The 27,398-nt window shown below is 36.6% G+C and overlaps 1 protein-coding gene and 1 long non-coding RNA gene across 7 annotated transcripts in view; both read right to left on the bottom strand.

Moving 5' to 3' along the window:
- The window catches only part of LOC107221386 (neogenin), a 30,177-nt gene extending 3,131 nt beyond the window's left edge, over positions 1-27,046 (bottom strand). For 4 of the 6 annotated variants that reach the window (XM_046737159.1, XM_046737163.1, XM_046737161.1 and 1 more), the window contains exons 1-19: positions 26,686-27,046; positions 7,866-8,034; positions 7,623-7,762; positions 7,376-7,543; positions 7,156-7,278; positions 6,911-7,073; positions 6,690-6,817; positions 6,441-6,600; positions 6,241-6,356; positions 5,499-5,910; positions 5,260-5,410; positions 5,009-5,137; positions 3,789-3,995; positions 3,415-3,703; positions 3,169-3,327; positions 2,843-3,048; positions 2,605-2,760; positions 2,353-2,515; positions 2,066-2,260 (exon numbers count right to left, since the gene is read on the bottom strand). In XM_046737159.1, the coding sequence (XP_046593115.1) occupies positions 2,066-2,260; positions 2,353-2,515; positions 2,605-2,760; positions 2,843-3,048; positions 3,169-3,327; positions 3,415-3,703; positions 3,789-3,995; positions 5,009-5,137; positions 5,260-5,410; positions 5,499-5,910; positions 6,241-6,356; positions 6,441-6,600; positions 6,690-6,817; positions 6,911-7,073; positions 7,156-7,278; positions 7,376-7,543; positions 7,623-7,762; positions 7,866-8,034; positions 26,686-26,740 (3,289 nt within the window). In that variant the 5' untranslated portion in view covers positions 26,741-27,046. The remainder of the gene's footprint in view (positions 1-2,065; positions 2,261-2,352; positions 2,516-2,604; positions 2,761-2,842; positions 3,049-3,168; positions 3,328-3,414; positions 3,704-3,788; positions 3,996-5,008; positions 5,138-5,259; positions 5,411-5,498; positions 5,911-6,240; positions 6,357-6,440; positions 6,601-6,689; positions 6,818-6,910; positions 7,074-7,155; positions 7,279-7,375; positions 7,544-7,622; positions 7,763-7,865; positions 8,035-26,685) is intronic. The other 2 variants (XM_015660356.2, XM_015660360.2) reach the window with 2 other exon arrangements.
- Positions 13,256-14,466, bottom strand: LOC124293982. Its single transcript, XR_006903843.1, has 2 exons — positions 13,812-14,466; positions 13,256-13,460 (listed from the first exon to the last, which is right to left on the bottom strand). It is a non-coding gene; the product is annotated as an uncharacterized LOC124293982 (long non-coding RNA).
- Positions 27,047-27,398: the final 352 nt, after the last annotated feature.

Here is a 27,398-nt window from a genome sequence, read left to right as displayed (position 1 = left end):
TTATGGATGGCCCCTAACAAGGAAACTGCCTGAGTTGTTGACTGCCCCCCCCCCGATTTTAACCATTTAACGATATGTTATTCTTCATCGAAATCTAAGCAACACGTATTTTTTTGTATCGGCAGAAAAAGGGTTTAAGGGGATGAAACCAGCCCCCAAAGTTGGGCATCGTCAGTGGTTGTTTCATAGTTTTGCATACTTCCAGTTGAGATATTAGAATGAAACCAATTGGAGAATAATTCCTATGACGAATAATGAAAAATGCATTTTGGCCGGTTACGACGGGGTTGAATGGTCGAAAATTATAGGGGTTGAAAATTTTTACAACTAAAAAATTGTTGTGCGGATTTTAATTAAATTAATTGAATTTGAAACAACAGAAAAACGTAATTTGTGGGAGTGGTTTTTATTATAATAAATGCAACCGAAATTTATTGAAACGAAGAAGCTCCTAAATTGTTGCTTAGAAAGAGTTTTGTAATGTTAAATAAGACGAATTGAAGCAACATAGTGCGATTCTAATGGGAATTCGGCTGCACGTGTATAAGGGTAGTTCACCCCCTAAGTGACGTTATTTTGAAAAACGCAATAACACGTATCCCCTGTGTTTTTCTGCTACTTCAAATGCAATTAATTTTATTAAAATCCGAACAATAGTTTTTAGGTATAAAAATTTTTTAATTTTCGACCATTCAACCCCGTCGTAACCGCCCAAAATGCATTTTTCATTATTCCTCATAGAAAATATTCTCCAATTGGTTTCATTCAAATATCTCAACTGGAAGTATGCGAAACTATGAAACAACCACTGATGATGCCCAACTTTGGGGGTTGATTTCACCCCTTTAAACCGTTTTTCCGCCGATAAAAAAAAAATATGTGTCGCTCAGATTTCGATGAAGAATAACATATCCTCAAATGGTCAAAATCGGGGGGGAACACCTCAGGCAGTTTCCTTGTAAGTTTAACTAACTTCAAATCAAATAGGGAAGTTGCATGTTTTTTAATTTTAATTTTATTCGACAGTAGAATAAAAAATAATGAATTCCCCAAGACAGTTTTTTTTTACAAGCCGTATTAACGCCAGAAAATAATTTTTTGTCTTCTAAATTTTCTCGGCAAATTTGAATCGGCAGCCATTTTGCTGGACCCCTCTATCAGCGCTGCCAGGTGTCACGTTCGAGAACTATGCTCGGCTGTAAACACTGTCTGCTTCGAGCAAGCCGAAATCCCAACTTTATTATACACCATGTAAATGTAGTTTGCATCGCACCCATCGCTCCAAGCCTTCCGTTTTAATACATTATTTGGCACTCGGATAAATATCTTTTCTGGAGTTGAACTTGTATTTTTACAAGATGGTACAAAACAATACATGTATCAATCTAAATTTGGTTGCGGAGCTGATGGATCCATTATTGTCTTTTCATTTTAACCAAACTAAAAGTTATTTACTGAGATAAATACAATTTTGACAACGCCAACTATGCTTCAGAGCTTCAAATATTAATATTGCAGGTTAGGATTCCGGCTTGCTCGGAGCAGACGGTGTTTACAGCCGAGCATAGTGCCCGAACGTGTCACCTGGCGGCGCTGATAGAGGGGTCTAGCAAAATGGGTGCCGGTTCAAATTTACCGAGAAAAATTAGTGTAAAAGAAAAAATTATTGCAGCGTTAATGTTGCTCGAAAAAAGAAACTGTCTTGGTAAATACATTATTTTTCATCCTACTTTCGAGTCCAATAAAGGAATATAAAGATTTCAGATGCATGCAGGTTCCCTATTGAGTAACAGATAATATTAAATAAAGTGAAAAACAAATGTAATATAAGGATATAGAAGCATATATCGAGTATGTATTTTAAATATAAGTACAAGTGACATTTATAAGATCGAACAAGGACAAATGTAAAAACATTTTTGTGTAAGCTCCCACTCGTAACGAATAAGACGTATAATACACAGGCAATAAAAAGAAAACTACTACTTAAAGAGTAAATAAGAACTTCTCCTTCTCGCTTTTTTGAAGAAAAGGGGTGAGAAATAAAAAATGTTTAAAAACTTACTCTCAGGTGTTTTGAAAGCTACAGAGGACGAAAACGGGCCGTATCCTCTGGCGTTTCTAGCTTTAATTTTGAAATAATAAGTCGTACTAGGCTGAAGAGTTTTTATCATGATCTCACTCTGATCGCCGATTATCGCCTCGACCCTCCAATCCCTGTCCCATTTCGTGTTGTCCGTTGTATACGAGATAATGTATCCTAAGTATGATTCGAGATGACAGTCAATTTATGAGCAACAAATGAAATCACTTGTTTTCATGCACATCGCCCCATCATTTTTTTAAACTTACCAGTAATCGGTGCATTAGGTTGCTTTGGTGGCAGCCAATGAAGCATCACTGCTGTCGCATGATCTTCGACGCTTTGAACAGTGAGATCTCGAGGTGGTGAACTGGGCGCTGCTTCCTGAGTTGTATTCAACTCCACCATACTCCAAGGAGATTCTCTCTTTCCCTGAAGTTACAACGATTAGGAAATACAGTTTTCAGTCTGCTTCTTGTCATTAAAACAAATATTGACACTTCATTATTTATTTTACGCACCTTGACCAATTTAACGGTAAATTCATACTGTGTGTTCGGTTTTAGATCAACGATCATGCAGTTCAGATCAGTAGAGTTGTAATATTTGTATCTTGGATTGCTGCTGTGATGATGAGAGGTATAACGTACCACATAGTACCTCTTGTCAGTCACATACTGTGAGATGAAACGATCCGATTACGAGAAACATCTCATAGTCTTGAATCAGATTTTTTATTAAAAGAAGAAAACAACAAACCTGGCTCTTTGACAGCGTGCTATCTGTCCAATAAACCATCATCGTACTGGCGGAAAGAACGACGGCCTTAAGTCCAACAGGTGGAATCAAAGGTGCCACAGATTCGGTAACCGAACGCGCGGTCGTTTGAACATTGGCGTAAGATGGGGTTCCCTCTCCAACTGCATTAGTGGCTCGAAGGGCAATGACGTACTCGGCTAACGGTTCTATTAAAATCACAGTGAGTTTAGGAATTAATTGAGGATTAAATGAACTGTGCAGTGATGTGGTGTGTTCAATTTTTTTGAAAATTTTATACGTTGCTAAACATATTGAGAAAAGCCTACCCAACGATTCGATCGTAAAGTAGCGTTGTTTACTGTCTAATTTCTTTGTATAGTTATCCGGAAATCCTTTTCCCCAGCCCAAAGTGTAACCTCGGACCTTGATGTTCTGGTCCTTTGGCGGGCTCCATGAAACGAATATCGAATCTGACATTGGCTTAGCTAAATGGGGGAAATTTTCATATAAAACATATTTCGATGTGAATGAAAACAAGTTGAAATAATGTTGAAAATCGTAAAGAAACTTACTTTTCAAATTAGTCGGAGAGTTTGGAACTTTACTTTCGTCCAAATCTCTTTCGTACGGTTCGATGTCCATTACATCGCTCCATGGTCCAGTTCCGTTGACATTCAATGCGCATATTTTGAGTTGGTAAATAACGTGCTTCTCCAGTCCGTTTAATTGATACATTTTCTGATTCCCCTGCGTCGTTGTAGGTGTCCAATGCTTTCTGCCCTTCTGACGATATCGAATCTGATAGCCGGTTATTACGCCATTTTTTCCTTCTAACGGCGGTTCCCAGCGTATTATTATACTCTGGTCAAATATAAACGTTCAATAAATTATTACACCAAATTGTAGACATGCTTCAGCTTCGGAAAATTATTATAATATCACTTACGGTAGAATTTGCTGCCTCTAAAGTAACGTTGTATGGAGATTGCGTTGGCGGTGCACTGAGAGTTCGGACTGTTATTTCATTGGTCGAAGCTCCGGGTCCGTTTTCATTGACAGCCTGAACCCAAAAATTGTATTCAGTGAATGGCGTAAGATTCAGAAGCCTGTACCTCGTTTCAACGGTCTCGTTAGTTTTTCCTTCGCTTTCGCCCTGAGAAAAAATTTGTAATAACATTATTGTTGTTTGAAAAATGCATTTAAAATATTTAATGTTTAATGTTTAATGTTTGTTTATTCACGGGAAGACCCTTTTACAATTAAATATTAAATATAATATATATATGTGTGCGACACTTTTAACTGACTTTATAAATTCAATTATAGCCAAGCAAAATAAAATAAAATAAAGTAAAATAAAATAATAACATAAAATAAAATAAAATTAGAATTAAAATTAAAATTGCAGCTTCACTAAATTAACAGATTAATTATTCGTATGTAAGTACTCTGCTGCGAATGGAGGCTTTAAACGTTTCAATTGAGACCCCGAAGGGTTCAATCCCTGGAGCTAAATTCGCTTCTTCTGGAATGCGACGGATCGCTGATCGTGCTTCCATGACATTTCTAACTATTTGTGTGTGGAAAGGTCTTCCCACTCTTTGAGTCCTGACAGGAGCATTTAGCGTGATCCTGGAGATCAGATAGGGGCAGTAAATTGTGCCAGCCAATATTTTGTGCAAGAAAACCAAATCATTGAAATTTCGAGACGATTCCAGGGTAGATATGCGTGTGTTTTCGGAGATTGTGCGATAATCATGATCTTCATGTGCCATCGGTCGCCCCATCTTATATGCAGCAAGTCGTAAAAATTTATGTTGCATCCGCTCAAGCCTACGTTTATGGTTTGCAAATGCCGGTGACCACAATTCAGAGGCATACATCACGATGGGTCTAACTAGTGTCAGGTAGAGACACCTTAGTGTATCCACACGTTGGAAGTCATAGGCCGTTCTGCTGACGAAGCCCAGGATCCGCATGGCACGCCTAACAATTACCTCGATATGTGGAACAAAAGTTAACCTGGTGTTGAACAAAACTCCAAGGTCCTTTACTCTGTTAGCCTTCAAGAGGGGGGTACCACCCAGCGAGTACGTGAATTCGATCGTCTTTATTTTTTTTTTTTTATTTCTTAGATAAATTTAGATAAAAAAATTTTCCACTCACCTCTATATACGTAATGAGGTATTTAATGACGCGTCCATTTGTTACGTATGGTTCTTCCCAAGTAAGGTCAATGCTGTTGCTGCTAATCGCTTGACCTAGCAAATTCAAAGGAGGTCCAGGAACGTCGGCCTATTTTTGGTAGCACAACAGGGACAAAATAATGATTGATCAGATATAATACAACTAAAATGCGCATGCATCTCCAAAATGTAAAGCTTTAGAAAATGTACTAATTATTCTCATGCATTTACCTCTGATTGAGTTGTTACATGCAGTATGGCACTAGACGCGCCGACGCCACGTTCGTTACGCGCAACTACACGAAACTGGTACTTTGTGCTTGGTTGTAAACCTTGTATCACACCTTCCAATCTGTTTTGCGACGTGTTTACAACGCGTTCCCTGGAGTAGCAGAAGAATTTATCAAAGTATGAAAAGATGAAGTTGACGTGCGATAAAAAGTTGAAATGATTTACACGACATTACTTACCTTGGTGATCCTTCCTGTTTATAATAAACATGATATGTCTGTATATCTCCATTGATATTCTCAGGCTCACGCCACCTGAGAGTAACAAATCTTGTTGAAATTAAAACAGCGTTTAGATCTCTTGGAGCCGACGGTGCGCTGCCTTCGATCAAATCCAGGGTATCGGTTTCATCTATAAAATTGGGTTCAGGAATCAGCGGGAATTTAGGATTGCTAATAATGCCCAATATGTCGGCGGGATCGTCCGAAGGACTTATGGATATTTCAGAATTTGGGGTATAAGCTGATAAGGTTTCGCCCAGTAACGTGTCTGGGTGCTGCCACGTGTTGTTGTACAACTGTCGATGGAGGTTTTTCTTCGGTGGGTGTTTAGGATTTGACGGTTTACGCTTTTCAACTTTTCCTGAGGGTTCGTTGTTAGTGGCAGCGAAAAAGTTACGGAACGGGAAGAAAGAGAGAAAGAGAGAGAGAAAAGAAACAAAATAAATGAATCAAACAATGCGAAAATAAATTCAAATTATAAAAGAAATCAAACGTCCGGTTTGTAGCAAAAAAAACTTTTACAGTAATGTCTTCGATGTACAATATAACAATATTTTAAAAAAGATGGGAGAAAATTAAATTCAAACCTTTTGATCTGTTATTGGGGCAGAACGTTGCTCATTCAATTGTAAAAATATAATGACAAACAACAAGGGATAAGAAAGTGACCATTTTTTTTAGGTAAAATTTCTCTACTCACTCGGCTGATTTATGAACAGTCTTGCCGAAGCCTGAACGCTACCCGCAGGATTTACACCGATGCATTGAAAAATACCAGCATCGAGTTGCAGTAGTCCATTGATACGCAGATTGTAACTGTGCAGGGATAGAAGATTATAACATGATGGCTTAAAAAGGTAGTAATGATGTGCAACGAACCAAATAATAAACAATACCAACCCATTAACAAGTTGCCAATAAGCGCTCGGTGTAATTTTTTCACCATTTTTTAACCACGTTACTTTGGGTTCTGGCTTTCCATATATTTCACACTCCAATTCCAGATCCTGATCTTCGTTTGCAATTCGGTCCTCAGGTTTTTTGATAAATCTGGGTGGAACTGTAACAAATAAAGAGTGAAATTACTACTGCAATCCCCATTTGCACCAGGTTTAATCTATGGACAGTTATTGTATTGATTATTTCTACCTTGCACCGTGACGTCGGCAACCGCGTCCAGGGCATCGACTACATTTTCTGCCCTGCACTGATACGATCCGTGATCTATCTCTTTGATATCGGTAATCATGAGACTGGAAGCAGCTACTTTTCGATACCTGAGCCAAAATCACATTCCAGGCATTAAAAAAGAATGAGATGGAATTTCCAAGATCCCATCCTACGATATTCAAACGAATAAATAATGTCACCTTGAATCGAGCGGTGCCAAATCAACTGCGATCCCATCTTTGAGCCAAAGAACTGTTGGTTTTGGGTTGCCATTAGCTGCACATTCCAAAGTAATAGTCGTCCCTTCGATAGCAACATGCTCCGAAGGTTTTGCAACAAATACAGGAGCTGTAAGTCCCTGATCTAGGAAAAGTCGTTAAAACGGTAATAAATATTTTTTCCCTACCACATATTTTGCATGTTTAGAAGAGAATGTACTACATACCAATGTCAGAGGTCAATAAATTTAGCTGTGCTTTGTTACTAAGTCTATGCTGCCCAATTCCACTCGCATTACACCTGTACGATCCGACATCTTGCGGTTGCGCGTGATCTATTTCTAAAGCACCTGTAAAACAAATTGGAGAAAAATTAAATGAGAGAAATTCGAGATTCGAGTAAATTTATTTTAATTTCTACTACAGTGACTAGTATTGGAATCTTACCTGACGGTAAAATGGTCATTCGGCTTTCGTCCAACGAAAATGGATGCTCATCCTTGAGCCATTGTATCTTTAAAGGACTCGCCGATAACGGGAGAACGCAACTTAGGTAAGCCACTTGGCCCGGATAAACCATAGTGTCTTGTGGCTCTCTCTCGAACCCTGGCAAACCTGAATTGACAAAGTAAAAATCAATGGACGAATGGATCTTGGCTTGAAAAGATTCATCTTAGAATTTCTCATTACTAACTGGCAAGTCTAATAGTAGCTATCCGCGATACAATGGCACCGACTTCATCTATGGAAGCGAGACACTGATAGCCTCCTGTGAGTTCAGGATTTCCCGCGTAAACGCTGCTTATATACAAAGATCCATTTTCCAGCTGCGATCTGTGATAATGGAGAAAAAATGTTATGAATTTGTCAAATCTATGAAAAGAAGATGAAGAACTTGCTCGCTTGTTCAATTCTTATTTCAATAATTTTCACATACCTGTAATTATCCCCTATAAAAGAGATAGGCTGCCCGTCATCTGTCCTCCATTGTATGGTCGGGGTGCCGAGTGATTGATTCGGCACGCAATCCAATCGAGCTTCGGCTCCCTGTTCTACGACCACATCCTGCGGTTCGACTAATAGCTGCAATCCGTGTCTCCCGATAGCTGGAAAAAAAGAAGAAAGGGTATTGATCAAATATTAAGAGATTGAGTAGAAATAACCAGATTGATGTGATATGTATGTAAAGAAAATGTATTTCTTTAATTTGAATATTGTCGCGCTCCTCTGCGAGTAAGGCAAAGACCGTCCTTTACGGTGGAGAGAAGTTTTGGAGATTAAATAAAAGCACATGGGCTATAAAGAAAGCCAAGTGAGAGAAAGTGAAGAGTATCAATATAATTTGTAAAAAGGGATCGACAAATTGAATAATAAATTTTAATTGTCGTTTCTTTGTTATCAGGTAAGAGTTACTGTACATAGTGTAAATAAGACATTAAAATAATTAAATAAACACTTTGTTTTCAGAGCAACGCAACATCGTATTATTCATGGGTTGATTTCCCTAACTCCATAAAAATTAGCACCCCTTATATATATCACATATATACTGATTTAAGTAAGGCATTTGACTTGGGTGATGATACAATTCTTTTAAAAAAAAAAACTAAAATAATTCCCGATTAGCAGGAATGCAATTAGATGGTTAGCAGATTACATTACTAATAGAGAAGCCACAGTAAACGTTAATAATTGACTTTATGAAAAATTCACTAAGATTTCTGGTGTTCCACAAGGAACATTCTCAGGTCCGATGCTATTTTCTCTACTGATTAATAATCTTCATGGCTGTTTTCATCGTGTCTAGGCTTTATTGTATGCAGGGCCGAATTCCAATATGAGGCACCCCTACGGCAAATCAATCGCAGTCACTCGCATTCCCTGGGGCATTTTAGGTTTGCAAGTTGCTGTTAGCATGGAATCTTTCAGTATAGAGCTCAGTTTCAATAAGGTTATTGGATTTTTGAGGGATTGAAAGTATTTTATATAGACTCAGTTAAATCCCAGGTAGTTGAGAAGCTGGGTTACATTTTTATGTAACTGGCTGCGCCCTGTGAAGTTAAGGAGCAGTGGAATCATTGAATCATACTCACATTGATCTTCCTGCTTCTTGTATATTTAAGAGATTATAAAAGTATTTTCAGATTGAACTTATTGCGTGAGTAGCTGATTTAATTCAAAAAATTTTAAACTTGTACAAATTTTTCAAACAAAGAAAAAATTTTTAAAAAAAACTTCAGACACTGGGTGCCCCCCAGACAGCTTGCGCGCCCACGCCATGGCGTGGTTGGCGTGCTGGATAACTCGGCCCTGATTGTATGCGCATGATTAAAAAATTGCTGGTGAAATATAGTTCGGCATTTCATGAGGAGAGCCAGCTTTAAATATTGGAACTATGTTGGATTTTTTTAAGGTATCAGGCCATTTAGATTGTGGAATACAATTATTTTAGATATCTAGATAAGAGTTTTGACCTTTAGTGGGCAGGGATTTGGGATTCTTGGTCTCCTTCAGAAAATGTATAAAAAAGATATATAATATGTTAAAACTATCATGGGTAAAGTTTCGATCATGCGTCACCCCCTTATACGGGTCTTCCCGTCCTCTAAAGGTCAAGATTTTGACACTTATGTATCTATGTTTCCAGACCTATTCTCCATGCTCGATATCACATTTTGAATTTCTAAGCTAGAAGTAGGTTTAATAAATATAGATATAGGATTCCGGTTTTGTTCGTCATGCGACTTTAGAGGTTTTTTTATTTTGGCAATTAAAACACTACCAATTATAATGAAGTGTTCATTGAGGGAGTTAGCTATTTCAGCATATTCAGAAATATTTTTGTTTTCCACAATCAAGTAATTAATTTTGTTTTCTTTGGTGGATTTGGGTTTTTCTTTGTCTTTATAATTTATATAGTCCCACAACTTTTTAGTATTAGTAGATATTTTTTTCAATAATCCTTTTCACATGCATTTGCTTGGCTCGAGATACCAATTTAGTGAATATTTTGTTATATAGTTTATAATAGCCACGCAGGAGTTCATTATTGTTATCTTCGTTCAGTTCAAGCCATATTCTTTCTTTGTTCAGACTAGAAATTACAAGACCACTAGTGATGCAATCTTTCCTAGCAGTTGCCTGGCTCTACTCATGAAATGGCGAACCATAGGGCAATATCTCTTACTTCCAATTTGACCAAAATATATGAAAAAATTATATACGCTAGACTTGTACATTTTTTCAACCAATATAACACAATATCTGGTAGTCAATTTGGCTTCAGAAAATATATTGGAACTAAAAATGCGATAGCGCAACTATTAGGCAAAATTTACGCAAACATTAACGATTCTAAACCCACAGTAGCTGCTTTCCTGGATTTGGCAAAAGCATTCGATACGATTAATCATCAAGTACTTCTTGCAAAACTTGAATTGTACGTAGTGAGCGGAACTGCCAATACTCTCATTCATAGTTACCTAACTAATCGCGAGCAAATCGTCAGAACAAATGATATGCTAAGTAATGTTAGCATCGTAACAACCGGCATCCCTCAAGGAACTGTACTTGGTCCTTTATTATTTATTATCTCCATAAATGATATGTTACAAATTATTCCGAATACTAACGTAATAGCCTATGCCGACGATATCGTCGTAATATGCTCAGGTAACACATGGGAAGAAGTGAAATATTTGCTTTCTTCCTATTTCAATGAAGTTGCAATATGGTTAGCTAATAATGTGCTCTCTCTGAACATTAGCAAAACAGTTTTTACGACTTTTGGAATATATATTAGGGTGGTCCTTGTTTAGGGTGTTGACGAATTTTTACCGCCCCATCACTGAAATCAATTTTAAATCATTTAAAAAGAGTTGCCAAATTTGTTCAGATTCTTACAGCAAGTCTGAGATAGCCCGCATTGTGATCGAAGTTTCTTATGGGAGTGACATGAGAAAAACTTTTTTTCGCACTATATATTTTATCGTGAAAGTAATAATGTTCCAAAAAATCTGTAATTGCGAGGTTTTAGTCGGCATTAATGATACTATATGAAAAAAAAACATACACATCATCGTACGAGGCAATCTAGACGAATTGCACATCCTCTAAATAAAAAAAAAAGTCAGGTTTCGAGGTTGTGCAATTCGTCTAGATTGCCTCGTCGATGATGTGTATTTTTTCCCAGATAGTAGCACTAATTGTCACCAAAACCTTGCGATTACAGATTATTTGGAACATTATTACGCTTGCAATAAAATATATACTGAGAAAAAAAGTTTTACCCATGTTAATTTCCATAAGAAACTTCGATCACAATGCGGACTATCTTCGTGTCGATGTAAAAATCTGAAAAAATTAGGCGATTGTTTTCGAATTATTTGAAGTTGATTTGGGGGATGGTCTGGCAAAAATTCGTGAACACCCTGAATAAGGATCACCCTGATATAATATAGACAGTGTCCCTTCTGAGAACGAAATTCAGATAGATAATTTGCCTGTAAATAGATCTGTATTATTTAAATATCTAGGTATAATCATTGACTGTCATCTAAGATGGGAGTAAGCGGAACTTATGCAAACGTTATAGCGCCTCTCCAAAAACTGCAGGATAAGCTCCGAAAAATAGTGCTGATCAACCATAATGTTAAAGGACCCCTGTGTCTCAAAGATTCCTACATTTTACAGTCACTATTACATTACTATACAATTTTAAAATCTAACCTCGATATCTCTAACTCAAACACTAGAAACAAAACACTTCTCCCTAACATCAAAAAGCAAGTCTATTATAGAAGCAGTCTCATTACTGCTATGATATACTTCAATAAATTGGATAATAATCTTAAATCGTTGAACCACAAAAAAAATACTGTAACAAGGAAGTTGAGAAGCTGGCTAGTCGGACTGAAGTAATTATTTTACCATCTAAATCTATTAGTCCTTTTATTTCTTCTTTTGTCTTTATTTTCTCTTTTAATTTCTCTTATTAGATGTATGGTAACCTAATTTTGTTAAAATCTCTTTCCCACGCTGGTCCTATGTACATGTATTTTACACCTCTATAGGGTATAAATACTGAATATTATATTATGTTCAAATTTGTACTACCTGGCAAATAAATAAATAAATAAATAAATAAAAATTGTTAACGCATCTTATCATATTGATGGGCAGCTTAACTTTTTAAGGCTAGTTAAATGGTGCTCTCTGAGTAATATCGACTTGAATTTTGAAAAATGTAATGACATCTCATTCTATAAGAAAATGAATCCTTTAAATTTCGGTGTTGAATAGAGTTCACTCAATTAAAAATCTTTGAAGAGGTTTTGATTGAAAAATTAAATTTTTGTCAACGTATGAATAATGTAATTCTTAAAGCAAACAAGAGATGATCACTTATAGTAAGAAGTAACTTAAAAAATTCTAACTCTATTAGAGTTCATCATCTAACATTGGTTAAAATCATACATTACATATATGCTTTCACTATTTGGTGACCACAATATGAAAATGCGAAAATGAAACTTGAGAGAATTCAACACAAAGTACTCCTTATTTCGTTTAAGTACTTGGATAGTAATTCTGTGAATAGATTTAATCATATATACCGATGTTACAAATAAATATGAAATTCCATCTGAGTCCTGTACCTGACCTGAGTCATATATATCTACAATAAAGGGATAAAATTTGTATTTATGAGGTAATGTGCAATATTATCTCAAGGGGTGAAGTTAAGAATACCATTAGTGTTAATTACTGACCGTACATTGCAGGTCAGATTCACTGAGCGTTCTTACTGACCAAGATGTAATAATAACATTGATCCTAGAAGTCCGATATACAGGATAATTTAGTAATTAATAAAAATAGAAGTTTGGTATATTTTAACATTAATATTGATGTACTTGACTTTGTTTCTTTATTTATTTACCCAGAAGAGTACTTGGTTACAAAGACAAAGCGAACCCTGCCAAGGTAAAACGCAGTTACCAGTTTGTAGAATTGGTAAAGGTTATGAATTATTACTTACAAACTATGTTTTACATATAAATAAAATGCTTGGTGCGTTTTTTATAATTTTAAAAATTATCTAAGTTATTGATATGCTTAATTTGTTAAATGCTCAGAACTAATTAGATACTTTAGAAACGTGTATTGATTTACTTTGTAATATGAATTTTTGATTGATTTACTTATGTTGTCTCGCTAGTGCATTAAGTAATACATTCAGGGCTATGTTAGTGTATGTTTAATAAAATAAAATAAATAAATGTGCGTGTTTAAGGGGTTAGGTGGGTTTCAAAAGCTCAAAATAGGTACATTTTTATGAATTTTTTTTTTTACTTAATCAACAGAATATTTCATTCCATCAATTTAACACATAAAAGATACATATTTTATAAGTAGTTTGTGAAATTTTCATTGAAAAATATTGAAAATTAAGGCGTGGACACGTCGTCTGCTATGACCCCTCAAAAAAAAGTTCTCTCGGCGTAGTCAGGATAACTCATGACAGATTCATCTGAAATGCAAAAACCAAAAATTTTCTGTTAGTAGATGTTTAAAACTCGTACTTGGACGAAGGGAAAAAAAAAAACAAAAATTACATTTTTGGCGGCGTTGAAAACAAAAAACCCTTATTTTGAGTAAAATTTGCACCCTTCATGGCCTTGAAAAATTACTTGGAATGGAAAAAAAAAAAATTCCTTCGTTTAAGTACGAGATAATATTATTTTGAAGAAGTGTGCAAAATTTGAAAGAGATCGGTTCATAAGTTTTCGAGAAATCGTGACTACCGATTTCAAAAATGTAGTTTCGAGAAAAACGCGATTGAAGATTTACATTCAAATAACATGTAAATAATCGTACTTACACCGTATAATGATGCAAACCCATGTTTTTTCCACGTGCCATCACCTGACACGGTAACATCTGTCGTATCTTCAACATTATTTTCATCACACGTTAATTTTTTTTCTTGATTTGCAGCAGACAACAAAATTGATTCGGCAACAGTTATGACGCACTCATGTATTTTATCAACGTAAAAATTGTACGTTGATGCATTCAAGAACGAGGAACTTATATCCATCAAACCACAGAATTTTTTACATCCGGCAAGTCCTAAGCCTAGTATTCGCATCACAAAAATAAACGAACAATAGCTAAGCAGCTGCCTCGATATATCTGCCTCCATATACCTGCGTCACGCTCGGTTATAGCCTGATGGGTGAAACATCCAAAGGCTATATCTCTTAGAATATGACTCGGATCGTTTTAAAATTTTAAAGGAATATTCTCAACATATTCAATTATAAGATAAGCAAAAAAAAAAAAAAATTCGATTTTTTGAAATTTTGAAACCCACCTAACCCCTTAATTGACACAAGATTATAACAAAAGTTTCAATCTACTAAGCAGAAATAACGATTAATTCACCACAACTTCTCCTCCCGACTTCTTCTCTTAATGGTATAGCGTTATTTCATTCTCCTCAAATCGGCAACAATTTTTTATTATACATTAAGCAATTACCGCTTACGCAATTCGAATGAGATTAAAAATCGCGCGTCATCATTTGGGGATTTACCGAACATATATTTATCGGTGAAAAGGTGGGGAAGAAAAGCAATCACCGTGGGAATTCCCGATCTAGATGAAAATCAACGATCGGCTATCTGAATACGAATACGTGTTTAAACCATTAGTAGTCATGCAGGTATAGATTTAGTCTACTTTCTTCATTATAAATTCCGTTATCTTTTTCTTCGTCGCCTTCTTTACTCGTTTTCGTTGACGTCTATCTGTCTGTATGTCCAAATGGATGTTCTCAATCACACTCCTGCAAGGCATTCGTTTGTTATTTGTAGCTTCTAAAGAGAAAAGAAAGTAAGGAAGAAAGGAAAAAGAAAGGAAACAAGGGAGGAAGAAGAAAGGGAGGAAGAAGAAAGGAAGGAAATTTGTTAACACCGCATCTAGACTAAACCCGAAAGAAAATAAACAGCAATGACGCTGTTTGATTTACGAGCCTGCACACGAAGGTAGAGAAGCGAGGAGAGGAGAGGAGAGATGTCATGAGATGAGAGGAAATGAGACGAGATGAGACGAGATGAGGGACGGAAGGTAAAAAGGAGAGCAGAGAGAGAATGTCTTTCTGGGCCGCGGCGCAACCATAGAGTTATAAAGATAGACTGAGCGCTCTTATGAGCCGCATGAAGCAAACATTTAAAGGACAGAAATATGCCGGGAGTACTCCTTTCTCTCTCTGATGATATTTGTAGCGGGGATCGAGGCGGTAGAGGACAATGAAGCGAAATTATGCACTTATATCTATAGCTGTTCCACTTCCACTGCTCCGTTGTCTCCCACCATGACGCCGATTGAAAAGAGAGAGCAGTACTCCCGGTATATCTCTGTCCTTTATATGTAATTGTCAGTGCCTCTTATAGTAGCGCTCAGTCTATCTTTATAAGTCTATGGGCGCAACCTACCGCACGATGTAAACGAAAATAACCATCTTTTAAGGTGCACACCCACCCTATTGCATGCGGGCTGCTGTAATAATAATACTGCAGCACTACATGCGCCGTTACTCTACTGCATTCCTTCTGTGATGTTTTCGCCTGCAGGATCAGGGGCGAGACGAGGTAATTAATTTGTTCAATCACGCCTCGTCAATTATGCATGTATAAGAAGAAGTAGAAGAAGAAGAAAAAGAATGGGTAGATTTTTATCAGGATGGATGAAGTTTGTAACGTTATTCTAACGATGCATCGTTGGCAGAAGTTGTTATTTTGCGACTTTAGGATTACTTGAAATTTAGTAAGCTGTTACATAATACAGCATCAACAAACTTAGATTTAGTAAATTAAACTTCTTCAGGTTTTCTAAAGGTGGAAAATAGTGATTTTTGTTTCAAGGTTTCTATAATTTAACATTACTAACTTCAGCCTCGTAGATTTCTATCAAGAGACTTAAGCACGGTTTACAATGTCCGTAACCGTAAACGTAACCGCTTCAGTAGAAAGTTAAAGGATATGAAAAACCGTACTATGGTTTACAACGCTGTCTGCTGTCGCTTAAGTTTGTACGGACAGCCAATCAGAATGCAGATTATATCCGTCCATCTCCTCACCCCCAAGCACACAAAACGAAAGGAAAAATAAATCATTGAAGATACGACAGCAAGCAAAACAATGGAAAGCTTCGATATGCAATTAATTGGACTAGTTGAAAAAGCCCCGTGCTTATATGATAAAAGTAGCGGTGATTATAAAGATAGGGTAAAAAAAAACAATACGTGGTTCCGTATTGCCCGGGAGTTGAATATTTCAAGTAAGTATTTAAGGTTACTTCATTTTGTATGTTTATATATAAGCATTATGTATAAAATTTATATATAAAACATTGTATAACAAATTTAACAAATCGTTCCCATTAACGAATCCTCCACAAGAAGGAAATGGAAAAAAAAAGTGAAAAAAAACAACAATGAAGATCCGATCGAAACGGTGAAAGTTACATTGAAAACCGTACAGCACTTTTGAGCAACGACCAAGATACAAAATCTGATATAAATTGGAATTTTTGTATGATGTTGTACAGTCAAATAAAAAAATTATCAAAGAAAAAAAATAAGATGGCACGGAGACGCATACTAGAGCTCATGGATGTAATTGAAAGCGACGATAGTGATTCTTGTATATTTAAAAAATTGTTCATGATCGTGATTTTGAATAAACTTGAATAGGTTATTGTATTGTCCTTTTTCTTTTCTGTCGAGTAGCATAGGACGAATCCATCAACGCCGTTTCCGCCTTTGTTTTTTTCTTTTTTTATCAGAAAATATAACACTGTTAATAACCCTAAAGTTGCTACTGCGTACGAACGCTTTCGTTTCATTTTAAATTGAGCTCACACTAAAAACCCTAATTTATTAGCAAAATTTACTTGAGTTTGAGGTTAGAAACATTATTCTGCACGTAAAGAAAAGCTCAAACGCTATTCGTTGTAGATGCAACCAACAGCGAGGCCATACCTTATGGAGGTTGTAAACGAGTCTTGAAATTTCTACGCAAAATGAAAGGTCTGCTGAAGCCGTTACGGTTACGGTTACAGACATTGTAAACCGTCCTTTACGAGCAGTATTAAGGACGTGCTTTAGAGCTTCCAAAATTTTGTTTGATCTTTTATGCAATTCCGCCAATTTTACCAGCAGTCATTTAATAATCGCTGTATATAATAATAACAATACCATAAACAATGAATGTATCGAAGTTAAAGAAAATCGTATATATTTGTGCAACAAGCAGGTAAAAATGACGATTCTGAGTGAATGCGAATATCGTACGAACACAGAATCGTCGTTGCCCACGATTTGCAATGAGGATGAAGTTAGTCACGTTATTCTGACGATGCAGGCAACATGGACGATATGATCCACCCTGATTTTCTCACTTGTCAGCACTCTTTGCAATTTTTAATTGTTTAACAATTTCTATTCATTAAATGATTGCAAATTTCGTAACGCAAACTATTGGAATATGAAGTATGCAACTGAAACTGATTGTCTACACTTTTTGGAAATTTTTTAAAAGCCCTAAATGGGGGAAAAAGAGCCCAGGACGAAATCATCCATGTCGGACCGGTAACATTAATAATAAGAAAAACCACAGAACCGGTGTAGGGTTGAGAAAAATCGCTACTTTCCATCTTTAGGAATGTCCGAGATTTTGTAAACCATTATAAACAAAATATACTTTACTTTTGAAAAGCCAATTCCTTGAAAGTCATTTTTAAATTGCCCATTAATGATGACTTTTGTTCCTGAGGATTCGTTACGTTAAAATTACTATAGCTGCAGCCTGATATGATTTGCACACGATATTTTTCACAATAAAAATGTAAAATTAGGCGACTTTGGCCGCCTACTGAAAATAAACAAAACACGCTATTTCGCAATGACTTACGCGCGAGGTGGGAAATGGCCAACAATTTTTCCACCAATGGGCAAAAACTGTTTTTACTCACTAGTCGAGAAATAGTTCGCCATTTTCCAACGTGCACGTTATTCATTGCGACATGGCGTGTTTTGTTCTTATTCAGTAGGTGTTAAAAATCGCCTATTTAAATTTCAACAAATGTGAAAATAATAATCTGCATTGTGTAACTAATATCGTATGTAACGCGGACATTATATGGACAAGATATTATAATCGTTGCAGATTTTTTCCCTCGTATTTACATACAATCAACAGTTCGCATAATGACCAGATTCCCGGAAAGCACACATTATAATTTACGTGTGTACGTTGTTACGTTCATTATCAGGTCACGAATGTTGCGTAATGATCACGAAATGATTACAGGTCACTTAGAAGAATGTAAGGAACTGAACGAAATTCCAAAACCTCTCGCAAGAATTTGGAATGATAAAAAGGTTTGAATAAACAACTGAAGTCACGCGTATACATAATATGTGTATACACTAGGGTGATCCAAAAAAATTGAATATATAATATGTTTTGTTCAAAGTCACACGTTTAATAGTTGTAGGAAGAGGAAAAGACACCGAAGTGAACTTAGCCCCCCAATATATAACAAATCAACAAAATTTTGTGCCATCGATTTCACTCCGTTTGCTATACCTTTATTGTCGTTCGCTCCTTATAACTTATATCAGTCTTCCGTTTTCGAAAATTGGAGCGCGGGGAGGGGGGCACCTTCGCCAATTTAGCCCCCCAAGACATGCCGAATCGAAATTTTCTTTTTGCCATCGATTGTCCTTCGTTTGCCAGTATTTTCCATATCTTTATTTTCATTTGCCCCTTCTTACAAGGAATGCTTCTCATTGACCCAACAGGGATTTTGGTCATATATATATTTCTTTTGGCGGTCGGAGGTCCCAATAAGAAAACCCTAAGACCGTTTGCTTGCAAATTTATATTTCCAAGAAATATGAATTTTTAAATTTTGTTTGTCTTTTTTTTCTTCATTTCTACCACTTCGGAATTGTGTAATCAAAATGTGTTTAACTTTCAGAGTGCTGAAAATTATTGTTTGATCATGATATTGCACAGTTTACGGTGAAACATTGATCTTGTCCTAAATATTTCTTATTATACTGCATAGGCAACCACCAGTATTTCGATGAAGTAGACAGAGATATTAGGAAATTAATTAGTCACAGAAGACAAACAAAAATGATGTTTACGTATCGTTGAATTAAAATATCAGTATAATAGAACGCAGGGAGTGGTTTTTAGATTTTTGGAGAGTATATTTACGAAATCAGCCAAAGTAACAAAGACTGTTCATTCTCAAAGTTTATTAATAAAAGTTAAGTTTTACTTTTATGATCTTCACAACTGAAAATTTTAATCATCACAGTTATCAATTATTTACAGTTTCTACGTATTTGATATATGAACGTGTGGTTCACACTCAAGACCTATCCAGTGTTGACCGCATAAGGAACACGAACACCAAGCACAATTGATAAGAGGATACTCTTCGCAATCAGCAATATCGCTTACACCTCGTTGCAATGTTAAGCAAATTTCCAATACGTTTTCAAGCGTATCGACATCCTCTCCTATCTCATATCCAGCAGCTTTGCATGCATGTAGGAGTATCGGACGGAAACGAGGTGCACACAATTGATTATAAATTGCGGAATGTTTCCTCATTATGAATATTCGATTTCTAAAACGGACTGCTACTTCTTCATAACTATTTCTGGCTCTCATGTAATCAGTTATACGCTAATCAAATATTTTATATTGGCGGAAGAAATATACGTCTAAGGGCTGACAAAGGGCATAGCCGGGTAAGCATGCCAAAAGTACCCCTGCTCAGAATGGATTCCGCAAGTGACCTTCTGTTTTCTGTTGACGAATGATTGACCCATACAAAATTTTAGCCTTCCAACTCCATTTTGCTCAAAGTTGTCGCAAAAAAAAACACGCGATTTTCAGTTTTTTCGCGTTAAATCCGCCATTTTAAGTCCAAAAATTATGAAAAAAATCACAAATCTAGCAGACATATGTACACATATGTTGTGATAAGTCTACTATTTTCGCTATTAATGTCGCAAAAAAGTGAATACTTACATGATTTCAACTTTAATCATGAATAACTATTGAAAGAGTTGAGTTATCAAAAAATTATAACAGACCTTTTCTGTAGAGCATTGAGTGCCCCATAGAAAATATGCATCGTACATTTATGTACATTGCCTTGTTACTGGACTACAAAATTCAAAAACAACGAAAAATATTTTTGCGTGTTAATTAAACGGAATATGGAAAATTGCGTTCAGGTAGCACCAAATATTACATTAAGTGCACAAATTATAACAGGCGTCTTATTTCCTATTACTACAACTAATATGAGTGTCAGTTTGAAAAAAAAAACAGTAAGTCGATTTTTTTTACCACCTCAGTATACACAACTATTCATTCAATCAATCATTCATTCATGCGTTTCAACATTTCTTCACCAATTATAGTACCACTTCTATTATATCGCGTGCCGAGATGAGATCAGTTAAGGACCCGTCGTCTCCTTCTGTCTCTCTCTTTTTCTCTTTCTCCCTCGAATGTCGCGAGCGTTTAAAATCTTGAATACTAAATACTAAAGCTGCTACAAGGAGGCGAAGAGAGTCACAAGAGCAGCAGCAGCGAGCAGACCACACCCTGAAGCATTAGCGCCCACGCAAATTATAAATCGACATTGGTAAGCATTTTAGTATACCTAGGTATACGCGGAGAAACTTTCCCCTTAACAGCTATAAGACACGTATTGCACAGGCATCTACCTATGTGCGGTATACGGATTGATGCACAGACGTTACAGGTATGTACGCATCTCTCGTGTCGTTACTGTTGTTGTTGCTAATGCAGGATTATAATAAATAATCCGTTACCCTGCCGAGAAGTTAAAAAATGCAGCAACCTCGTGCCAAAGCATATAGATATATAGTATGAGGAATTGAGAAATCTGGTAATCGAAACGAACTATACTACGGAGCGTAGGAAGATACGTATGCTAAGCGCGTTTTAACTTACATATGGGGAATTCCATGTCAAATTTACCCCTTTTTTCCCTCACCATTTTTGATTCGTTCCGTGATTTTTTATACGATTCTACCATCTAAAAAAGGCACTCCTGAATTTTTTCAAATTTTTTTCGCTAGCCTTTTTTTTTAATATTATTCAAACCCATTTCGAAAACGGTCTTTTTTAAAAATCTGAAAAAATTCTGAAAAATCTAGTTTCTCATTCCGATCATACCGATTTCAAATGAAAGACTCGATTTTTGAGACTTTTTGAAGATTTTTCATAACGTTTCAAGATGGTGTTTCGTTTGTTGAAAATGTTTAAAGTGCCAAAAAAAAAAAAATAGAAGAAAAAATCGGCCCATCATCGGCCAGGTGTCGGTATGATCGGAATGAGAAACTAGATTTTTCAGAATTTTTTCAAATTTTTAAAAAAGACCGTTTTCGAAATGGGTTTGCATAATATTTAGAAAAAAAAGGTTAGCGAAAAAAATTTGAAAAAATTCAGGAATGCCTTTTTTAGATGGTAGAATCGTATAAAAAATCGGGGAACGAATCAATAATGGTGAGGGGAAAAAAGGGGTAAATTTGACATGGAATGCCCCATATGTTGTTACATACGCGGCTACTGAATTTCAAACTAACTCTTATTAGATACAATACTTGATTAATGTTTATCTGTCTTCTAATTGCGCGTACATACACGGATATATATACACTCGCGGAAAATATTATCAGCCCTCCTTCGCTCAGATTTTGACCGGAAAAGGTCCAAATTTGAGACGCTGTAACTTTGCGTACATTGCAAGTAGAAAGTTGAACCGAAAACGATTGAGAAGCTGAACATCTTGGCTGCGAACTCCGTGTTTTCCAGATTTATTCTACATACGCATTTTCTCTCGAGTAATCCTATCTTTAGGCCGCTCATGTCAAATTTGTAAAGTGAACCTTCGACTTAGCGCATTGCAGTCTTACGGGATGAACTGAATTTTTTGATACATTTCCAAGATATCCATTATCTAGCTTAGAGTTTTCCCTTCCAAAGGTTTTCGTTTTTTTCACTGTTGTCTCGCTTTTTTTTTTGCAAAGTTATTCCATATTATATCCGAAAAACTTTAATCCTACGTAAGAAGTGAAAAAACTGGAGTAATGTTAATGTCGGAGGTAAGGGTGTAACCAAGCTGTCTTTCGTTTGAACTTCAACATCTTTGGTGTTGCAGAATGTAGGGAAAATGTAAACACAACAGGCTTTCGAAGAGAAATCTTTATTCTTCAAAAGACGATCGCCCCATTTTTACGGAAACTGTGTCGCGGTAAAGTTTAATTTTTGATAACCAAATTTTAAAGGTCATCTTTGTAAAGTTGTCAAGTTTGCGAGTGACGTTGAGGATAATTTTTGATCGAGATTCAGAAGGGCGGCATTTAGCGGTTCTATCTCGTTTCTTTTAAATTTCTGTACAATAGTTTTTTCACTTGATATGTAGAATCAAAGTATTTCGGACGCTATTTCTTTTGACATTAGATTTCTTTACGAGAAAAAGTCACACGCATAGTTTTAAAAGAACCATTTTCGAGGGAAAACTCCATGCGACAAAATAAATATCTTGAGGCCAAGTCGAAGGGTCACTTTACTAAATTTACAAGATAGGATTACTCAAGAAAAAATGCATAAAGACTAAATTACGCAATTACAGTAATTTCAAGCTGGAGTTTTTCACAACCAAAAATGGGGGGGGGGATAATTTTCTCGGCGAGTACATTTGCATTTTTGCCATGTCCTAGTTTTTTCTTCCTTGACTTACTAGTCGAATAACTCATCGACAACTGTTGTTTGAAAATACGTAGGCGCAGGCTGTCGCATCCTACACATTATGTATACAGTATACAATATATGTACACGTGTTGCATTCTTCCGAAGTAAATTCGGCATATAGTACACAATACATGTATAATATAAATACAACTATGTATACTCGTGTAGAATCAATATGCAGAAATCGACAGATGCAATTTAGATCAGAAAATCTGTCCTCTCACTTGCTTCTAGCTTGTAGCGGAGGTTACAGATTCCTGTACAACGTGCAAAAGCCACCTTTCTTAGATATTCTAGTGCAAGCAGCAACGATCTTAGCGTTACGGTCTGTAAACCACGAGTAGCAAGACGACGACGAGGAGTTTTTATACTTTTACTAAATTCCTATTCTCTCCTACACGTTCATTGTATGTCTATATTTGCGTAACATATACATGCAAATATGTAATATTCCCGACCTATACCATAGACGACATAATGTAATTCCGTGTGCGGTGTTTAATTAACCCTTTGAGTTCATAGTGCTAGGTATTTTTACCACCTATTTCGTATCCATTTTTTAAATATTTAGCAAACTCTTCAACGACTTCATGCGGTCTTTTGCTATTTCTGAGACTATTCTAATATGTCTTAAAGACTCAAGAGTAATTATTCCGATGTATCGTATTTTATTATTGTTATAACCAAATTGATTGAAAAAACGTGAAAATTGCAGAAATAATTCATTTGCAAGAAAATTTTCCTTGAAAGCATATAGATTATGTGATTTTGAGGTCACTGAATCATAATCTGAAGACAGATTTTGAATATTCAACGTGGCGGATCCAAAATGTCGGAAGAGTATTTCAAATTTCATCAAATCAAGACAATAAATTGCATGTAGAGGTTTTTGGGTCTCTGGTTGTGAATCTCAGGTTAAATTGTCGAAACTTAAGATGGCGCATCCAATATGGCGGACTAAAAGTTCAAATTCGAACGAACCCGGACTAAAATATGTTAAACGGGTTTTTGAGGTCGCTGATTATGAATCTAAGCAAGAAGATTTCGAAAATTCACAACGGCGTATCCAATACGGTAGACCGAATTTGTTAAATTCAGGTCATGGAGTGGATAAATTTTGAGATTTCATGGCAACTATTAGGATCCGCTATTTCAATTTTCATAATTAGACTTCGAATTCTCGTTATAAGCGACCCAACTCCTTTACTTAGATTTCTATCGAAATTTAATTAATTTTCCAAACTTGTGTTCTACATGCTGGATCCGTCACCTTAAATTTTCAAGATCTGATCTCAGATTCGTAAACAGTAACCCCGAAAACCCATTCATACAGTTTTTCGTCAATATCCGATGACATTTTAAATTTTATCTGTCATATTGGATCCAGATTTGGATGATTTTCTTGACCGTACTGGATCAGCCGTCTTCAATTTTCCAAAACTGATCTCAGATTTGTAATCAGTCACCCTGAGAACTTGAAAAATAATATATTGTTATAAAAGTTGTTTCGGAACAACAATGGGTGAGTCAAAGGATTAAAACGCAGAGCAACGCGCGTTAACAGTTTATTAACCGTGTGAATAATTAGAAAAATCGTAATTCCTTCGATCCTCCGCCCGTCGGATCAGCGTTACATTCGGGTAATATAGACGCTACGTGTAATTAAATTGTCAATCCCGCAGTAACTAGATCGCCTTTCTTCCTTCTTGTTCTTCCTCTTCTCCGACAACCAAGAAAGCGGACATCAAGGATGAAATTTAAAACCTTCACCGCTGCTGTACATACACCTAATTATTATACCTACGCTCGAACATCTCTCGAGTGTTTTCGTACACCTGGCGCGTTGCGTTGTTGTTGTTGTTTTGTGAGAATGAGGGTTTTACTAATACACAGCCAGAACAACAGCATGAACAACCGGTATCTCGTGCGATGTAAAACTAGAAGGGGCATAATAAAAAAAAAAAGAAAAAGACGAGCTCGCTGGCGACGACCATGATTCTCAGAAGAAATGGAGAAAAACCGCGCACCGCCTCATAACTTTATACAATACACTTAAAATCATAAATTCGTATCAAACGTTCCATCGCGATGAGGATTCTTCGGTAAATTTCTCCTGTTTCTCACGTATCGTTAGAATAATATTGTATATAACAATTTGTCACCATCTACGACGATAGAACAATTCGAGAGAGTACGAGGTTAAAGTTAGTAACGTCAGCGTTACGAAAAATTGGGAAAAAAATCACTCTTTTCTTAATTTTACAATGATTTTTAAGGAACTAAGATGTCGAAATATGAGTGTGTGTCTTTCTGTAACGGTTTACTGAATTTCGGACAATTCCTAAATCGCGAAATAACTCATTTTCCTCAGCATGACTCGTTATGATAGTGTTCCTATAGCGTCAGTATGAAGAGAGAGAGAGTCGGATTGTTGCCGTAGTTCATCTCTCCCTTTCCACCCGACTCGACGCGACGGGACAAGTCTTCTTATTAAAGCGAGGCAATTATTTCTCTATTGGTGCACAATGGAGACACAACGACGACGCCGACGACGATAGTTTGTAGCCTCGAATGGAATTGAACTCTGGGGGGATCAAAATTACAATATAGCTACTAGCCAATCCCAACGTACTTCACGAGGGTGCAACGAAGAGAAGAAAAGAGTGCCGGGCGATTGGCAACCCTGCACGAGATCTTCCGCCATCCTCCTCCTCCCTGGCCTATACGCAACTTGATAACTTTCTCTCTCTTTCTCTCCCGCACACTCACGGCCCTATTTATACGTGCATTTTATACTGCTATACCCCCGAACGACCCACCGACTCCCTTCTTCTGTTTCACGAATATGCGCGGAAGCGATCATCCTGGTCATCCTGGTTCATCTGCTTCACATACTCTCTTTGTGATTTGCTGATATTTGCATTAATTCGAAATTTGAACAGGTTCTAGCTGGCGGACAGACAGTATGATGATAACGACTCGAAGCTTCCGCGTTTCAATTGTACATTTTCAACAGTGGATATTAGATGCCATAATAATGGAAAACGTTTGCAGGTATGTCAGGGGAAAAAGAGTCGACTGGCAGAGAGGCGTTTAGAAGATATTTTCCAAGATTCTCTCGAGGCTTATTACACCTGTATATGTCTCTTTTCCACTCCGTGCTCCGTGTAGTCTCAGGGTAAATATTTACCCGGGCAAACAAGATTGCATGTATGGAAATTCATGCCTATACATGTAGATACCGTGCGTAAATTTGAGGCAGCTGTTATGTCAAACAAGAGGAGTACACACACACGCATACGCGTGCGCGCGCAGCAGGAACGCTTTACAAGTTTTTGAGAAAAAAATTGTTTGAAAAAAAATAAATATATTGATAATTAGAAGATTCTCTCTCCGACCGATCTTTGAGCAGAAAATACAATCAATTCATACGCGTTGTATCATCAGGTATATTTTCACTAGATGATTAAACCCAGGAGAAAATTCGCGTTGCGAAAATCGACACGCAAGTTGTACATGCGAAACCGTATGTATGATGCGTAGATACTATGTATTACAACTTCCGTATGTAAACTGATATTTGTACGTTCTATTTGCTGCCTTTTTCAATCATATTACAAATCATTATTACAGAATACGATAATAAAATCTTGAGATTCTATATTACGTTAGGAATAACCAGAAGTTTTATTTGCGATTGTAATATTCTCAATCGACGAAAAAATTGAAGAAAACAGGCGAAGTGGGGAGCGATTTGATTGATGATTAGCGAATCAACTTAATTAGCGCGAATTTTGTATGAAATTCGAACGCAACGCTGTAATGGAATAAATGTACGTCGAACATAAATTAAATTTGATTCAGCGATTGAATTACCTTGGCCGACGAACGTCAACAAAGCGAGCGAGATCAGCGCTACCCTCAACTCCATCGAAGGTACGTGTGTATAGCTTGGTCTTCTCCGATATTTTAATCCTGAAAAGATCTCACCAGCCTGCCCACCCACAATTACCTACACTTCTTCATCCGATCACTGAAAGGTAGCACGACTTATGTTCGACACAAACATATCTAATTCAGCGCGAAATCACTGATATCTATCACCACACTGCTGCTTGTTAGGTTTGTGTAACGATTCATTTTTATAGTCGTAGTAAACAACGATTTTGATTACCAAACATCACTAGCCAGCGATATAATTCCTCTGCACCATCCCGAGTTTCTTGGCTATCTGACGCGACGCCATTTTTGTAGAATATAGAGGCTCGCGCCAGCTCGCGCCAACACGGAAAAACCATGAACTAGAATGGTTTCCGAAATTCAATCATCGACAACGTCGCCAATACTAACGAGTAACGACACAGACCAGCGATACGGTGGTGAAAATATAGTTAGACGAATCAAAGTACCTCACGGAATTTCGAAAACTTATCGATTGAGTGCGATTGAGTGGCAATATTTTCGTCCTCGTTGTTTGTACATATTATTTATTTCTTTAAGTTATATCTTGTTTCATTAACACATTCACCCGAATCGCGAGCTAACAATTCTACGTAGGAAAACCCTTGTTTGAACCAGCTGTACCCAGC

Source organism: Neodiprion lecontei, chromosome 4 (assembly GCF_021901455.1).
Source record: "Neodiprion lecontei isolate iyNeoLeco1 chromosome 4, iyNeoLeco1.1, whole genome shotgun sequence".
NCBI lineage: Eukaryota > Metazoa > Arthropoda > Insecta > Hymenoptera > Diprionidae > Neodiprion > Neodiprion lecontei.
The sequence above is the reverse complement of the archived record's forward strand: the minus strand, read 5'-3'. Positions and strand labels throughout refer to the sequence as shown.